This window comes from Triturus cristatus, chromosome 5_1 (genome assembly GCF_964204655.1).
Source record: "Triturus cristatus chromosome 5_1, aTriCri1.1, whole genome shotgun sequence".
NCBI classification, from domain to species: Eukaryota; Metazoa; Chordata; class Amphibia; order Caudata; family Salamandridae; genus Triturus; species Triturus cristatus.
The window spans coordinates 609,385,180-609,391,179 of NC_140587.1; the positions used below are offsets into that span (position 1 = coordinate 609,385,180).

Below are 6,000 nucleotides of genomic sequence, written 5' to 3' on the forward strand. Positions count from 1 at the left end.
AAGTGTTGTTTGGATCAGAACACGATCAGTTGGGCAGGTCTGGTTTATCCATGCACCCGAAGGCCATCCGGAAGGAGAAGGCTATGTTATATTTGGCAGGGGTCCATTAAGATACTCCAAGACAGCCCCTCGTACATCCATCATTTATGTCTCTTGACTGAGAACAATCCCCAAAAGATTCTCCCGGGTGGAAAAAAGACCAAAAAAATGCCACAGGAGCGAAGTTCTGTTATTACTTAAGGAAATGTCCCACTATCTGGACCATCCTGAAACTGAGTGATGCAGTTCGCTGACACTGTCTATTTCTCATCGTTCAGAGACCATTCCAGTTCTCAAAAAGTAAAACCTTTGTTACCCACCTCCCCCCAGTGCCTACTCTTCCCAGATGGAGATCTTCCTACGAACCGTGTTGGATTATCTCCAGGACTACTCCCATTCCACTGGGCCAATCCACAAGGGTAGGCCTGATAATGCAGGCTTGATGATTATTGTGGCTCCAATCCCAGCGCCACCTGTCGCATGCCACAAGCCCTACCAATGCTCCTACCACTTCTACATGACATAGGCTTCTCCATCAATATCCTTTCACCTGAGCAAACTAATTTTAGTACATGTACATGAAAGTAATATTAAGATGAGGCATAGAAAGTTATCTCAGCTTTCAGCCCTCTGCAGTCAAATGAATGTGGGGTCCTTCAGAGGAGGACAATGAATGGTGGTTTAAAGTTGGCCCTTTTATCAGACTTCATCCTCATTCCTTGAGTTAATATCCAAACCCCCACAATCATGGGGAAACATTAGATTAGATGACAAACTTATCAACAATTTCCTAAATGATTTCCATCAGAGTGTACATTCCTATCCAGTAAAGCTTTCCTCTCCAGATCTTTTAGCCGTATTAAAACACTAATTGAAAAGGCAGAATGCTATTACAAAAGGAGGAACAGTTTGTGTTTCCTATTTTAAACTCCTAGCCCAGTACAACAAAAGAAACCTTTTCTATTCTTGCTACCTCTGATTGTACACCTAGATAAGGCATACTGTTATAATGGCCACTATACACTCAGTAACACTGTTGGTAGCCCCTCTATGTATCCTTGCCAATCCAGAGTGGACACAGTTATTGTTAATATGCAAGAAGCAAGTAAACCTGAACTCTGCTTTGGCCACTCCCACTCCTCAATAAGGAAAGGAAACAACTAGATGTTGTGGGAAAGAATGTGTAGCCTGGAGTTCTTATAGTGGTGCCCATTTATATTATTCTTTGGGGAAGAAATGGACAACAGCAGTGGGAGGGTATATTGCCACTTCTAGGCACTTGAAATACCTACTATTTGCGGTAGGTGGGAAATATTACCAATTTCTGATGCTTTTATCTAGAATGAAATTGTCTTTCAATGTTTTAGAAAATGCCAGAGGAGATACGAGTTTCATACATACAAACTCTTAGATTACTAACTACTGAAGAGATATTATTTTCTCCAATGTCAACCGACATAAACCGAGCTGCATGACTGTTTTAACTTCAAACTTTTCGGTGCGCATGATTAAACTATACCCTATCCATACGGAAACTAAATTATAGGACCAGGTGTTTATGGTAAAAGTTCCAACAATGGAAATAATTGTGATGTTTCAGAAGAACAACTTCTTTCCGAAATGACAGAGTCGGACTTCGAGGGCAGTTCTAAAATTTTGGAAGAACAGCATCCTGCTGCAAGTGGTAACACATGTGCATCCACACTGGAGGCCATTAAAGGAATGGCTCAATAGTCGTTGGTCGTGGAGATTGAGGGACTTTGATGATTTAGTGTTTGTAACAATGGTGCTAGTGCACACATGCTTACACTTTAAGAACTTGCCTACACCTATTAATACAGTGTATCCGTATAAGGTTGAATAGCACAGATGATGGATCCGGTTGAGATGGGTCAGTTGACGTTCAAGAAAACTACCTTGCACTTAAAATCGCTGGAATTCAAAGCAGCATTTTTTTAGCACAAGGAGCATTTCTGACACAAGAGAGTAAAATATTATGACAGTAATGTATCTGATCACTGCAGATGAACTTGAGATATTTTCTGTTGATCATCAGTTTTCTAAGCCTTTTACAGATTTTTGAACAAAGGGCCTTATGTAATGGTGGCAAGTCTAATAGGGTCCCATTCGGAGTGGAACCCAATATAAAATACCTCATGTATATTAATGAGGTAAGTCACAAATTGAGACTTATCCTGATTTGGTGTCATGACCGGGATGGTGGACTGCTAGGGACCACCATATCTGTGATCGGATTTGAACCAAGTATACTTTGTTTTCTTCAAGGAAACATGGTTCGGTATATATGTATGTTGAACCTGGGCAGTGAACTCCGCTCAGTTTCGCTGAGTTTTCCGCACTCCGCGGAGCACGGGGTGTTCCATAAAACTCCACTCTGCAAAGCGCAGCCGAGTATTTTTCCACACTGTCGCTCGTCAACGTCAAGTTGGCTAGCGCAAACGAGGTAAATCCACCTCCCGGTGAGATGTTTTCTTGCTCGCGCTCACCAAGGTCTAATTCACAAGTGAGGAAAATCAACCTCATGGGGAGATTTCTCAATGCAGATGGTCGGATTTCTCAATGCTGAGAAACCTTCCGTTCGCATTGAGAAAGCTGCAGCTCGAGCAGAGAAAGGAAGCTGCGTCCTCTTGCGCTGCGTGTGGTGCCGTTTTCAAAGATTTTACATAGCGGGAAAAACACCCGATGCTCAAAATCACTGCGAACAGAATGACACTAATAAACTCAACGTAGCGTGGCGGAGTTTTATTGTTACTCTGAACTCCACCCAGGCTAAATGAATTCATGTGTATTTGTGTGTGTGTGTGTGTGTGTGTGTGTGTGTATATATATATATATATATATATATATGTGTATATATATATATATATATATATATGTGTTTATATATATATATATATATATATATATATATATATATGTGTTTATATATATATATATATATATATATATTTAAAAAAAAAATTTAATGTAAATTTGTAGAGGACATTATCACCCGGGAAGGTGTCCTTAGGCTGAGTAGGTGTGAGGTTAAGCACACCTAGGGCCTAGTGGGATCACTCAAGAAGTCAGGTGTTCAACTTCTTGTGGAATTCAAGAAGTTAGGAGGCTCTTATGTGTAGAGGCAGGGGTTCTATGCTTTCGGAGTGATGTAGAAGGCTTGGCGGTCCGATCTGGTTTTCTGTATGCGTGGAATTTGCCCAAGTAGGAATCCGAAAAAGCGGAGGTGTCTGGAAGGTTTGTAAAAGCAGATGTTATTGTTGAGGTATACTGGGCCAGCGTTATCCAAGTAGTGATCTGAAAGTGTGGGTGTGGAGTTCGAGTTGTGCTAATTTGTGAATGGAGAGCCAGTAGAGCTCCTTCAGGTGTGCCGTTTTGTGAGTGCAACGTGGGAGGTTGAGAGTGATTATGGGCACCGAGTTCTGAATGGTCTTCAGCATTCTGGTGAGTATTTTTGTTGGTCCCGGCATAGAAGGGGTGTTCCCATAGTTCAGCTCGCTTGTTATCGGGGCATGCATGACGGTTTTCCAGGTGCTGATTGGGAGCCATTGGAAAATCGTCCTCAGCATCTTCACGGTATTGAAGCATGAAGCAGTGACCACATTGACTTGGGCAGTCCTGTTGAGGTTACTGTTAGTGATGATCCTGATGTTCTTGGCGTGGATGTGAGTGTTGGTCCTATCTCTGTTGGACACCAGGAGGAGGTCAACAGTGATGGCCTCTTCCCCATTTAAAAAAAAAAATAATTCTTGTTGGTGTTCAGCTTTAGAGAGTTGGTTCATCAAGTGGGTGATTTCAGTCATGCAGGTATTGAACTTAATCCAATTACTGATTATTTTGTCTGTGAGGGAGTGAATGAGTTGCGTGTCGCAGGTGAAGGAGAGGACATTGATACCAAGAGTGCGGCTGTTGCTGTCTAGAGGGATTATGTATGTGTTGAAGAGGGCTGGTCTCGGCGAGGATTCGTGTAGTACTTCACAGATAAGGTTGCGGGTGTCCGAGGTGTATGGTACTGGGCTTACTAACCAGGTCCTTCCAGCCAGCAAAGAACAGGTCCATTGTAGTGCTTGTCCATGGATTCCGATGTTGTGTGGGTGTCTGATGAGGATGTGGTGAGAGACTGTTTCAAATCTGTGGAGAGGTCCAGAAGGATGAAGACCGCCGTGTCTTCTTTGTCTAGAATCATGTGGATGTCATCTGTGACAGAAACGAAAGCAGTTTCCGTGCTGTGGTATGGTCCGAAAGCAGACTGATTTGGTGTCAAATAATTGGTGGTCATTGAGTTATTCTGTTGATGTTTTTTTCTTAGATCTTGGCCGGGAATGGTAGAAGGGAGATCGGTCTGTAGTGGACGAGTTTTGAAGGGTTCACAGAAGTTATCTTTAGCAGTGGCAGTACAATTGCATTTTTTAGCATCTGGGAAGTTCGTGGAAGAGACGGAGGCATTCAGAATGGGTGGGAGAATGGTGCTGATGGGTCGAGTTTCTCTGGAGTAGGGGGCAAGGGTCTGATGGATGGATGGATGGATGGACAGATGGATGAACTTCATGGCGGCGGCAGTTTCTTTTGGAGGGATGAATACCCAAGTGGTTAGTAATGGCTCTTATCTGCATGCACGGTAAAAAAGCCAAACCTGTTTGCTTGTAGGCTTCCCCTGATCTTTCCAATCCTGTATTACTGAATTATTAGTTTCCTTTGTGGAAGCTGGTGTGAAGGAAAATAGGGAACACAAAGCTGTGTGAAAGGGGAGCACTGGTGAGGCTTCAAATGGTGTATTCACAATCCCCTCATTTGTTGTTTCAGATCTATATGCATGGAAGTGACTACACAGAGAGCCTGCAGCAGCACTTTGGAGCGAACATCCTCCCTCCCGAGTACGGCGGTGCGGGCTGTGGCATGGACATGCTGTGCGAGGAATGGACCGAACTTATAATGAAGTCAGAAGATTATCTTCTTGACATTTCTCAGGTTACCTAGTACGAGTACAAAGTTTGTCAGACAAGCATGGACTGATCTTCTCGGTGTCGGCCAAGATGGCCATGCACAGTGGCAACTCGGCAGCAATAAATGCTGTGCTCTAGGCAGTAAAAACTAACCTCAGCACATAACATTTCTAAATCCCCGAAACATAAGTGAGAAAACGTATCCACGCAGTTTACATGGGGCAATAGAATCATTGGTCCTTTTCATCTCATGCGTCAGACAAGGTTTCGTGAAGGTACCAGAATACTGTTTACCACTGACGCACTTTTTAACCTGCAACTCCTGTGTGTATAAAAGTTTGTTAGTAGGAAGTCCGACTTAACAGGTGATTTATGAACAATGTGCTATTTGCTGGACATGAGAACCTACCCTCCTATTTCAACGTCCGAACAGTTTTTCCCTTGAAGTTATGTACTAGCCTGCCTTTTCAATCATGAGCTAGAGTTTAGTTCTTTCACCTGTGCATCAGGATTTCATATGGCCAAATAAGGCTTTTGAGCGGTACTGGTTGCTCAGTAAAACACAAGGCCTCAAGCAGAGTGGTTTATAAATGTCACCAGAACCCCGAGATGGCTCTGTTGGACATTAACACCCGGTACCGATTTAGTATTGTTTGTATTACAGGTTTACTTTTTTCGTATGTTGTTTTCAAACAGGGTAAAGTTTTTTGATAACGTTATCACAGTTCAAAAACACTCTAATATAATAACATGAAACTAAACACCATGTAACCCCGGCTCAACCCAAAAAAATAGCACAATGTTATTGTGTTGATGTTGCGTTGCTATGTGATCCTGCCCTACTCATTCCACTGGATGAAATCCTTAATTCACGGAGATCGTTCATCCAGTTACGGAAAATTCACAAGTTTGATATCATCCCTATAAAATATAGGCCTTGAAACCACCCATTTCAGTGCAGTTGCCAGTCCTGCTTCTTTGGGCTGGAGAAGCAAGGTTA

At 42.7% G+C, this 6,000-nt stretch overlaps 1 protein-coding gene across 1 annotated transcript in view; it reads left to right on the forward strand.

Moving 5' to 3' along the window:
* The window catches only part of TTPA (alpha tocopherol transfer protein), a 154,220-nt gene extending 148,435 nt beyond the window's left edge, over positions 1 to 5,785 (forward strand). The window contains exon 5 of the mRNA XM_085605540.1: positions 4,861 to 5,785. Coding sequence (XP_085461666.1) covers positions 4,861 to 5,034 — 174 coding nt within the window. The 3' untranslated portion in view covers positions 5,035 to 5,785. The remainder of the gene's footprint in view (positions 1 to 4,860) is intronic.
* Positions 5,786 to 6,000: the final 215 nt, after the last annotated feature.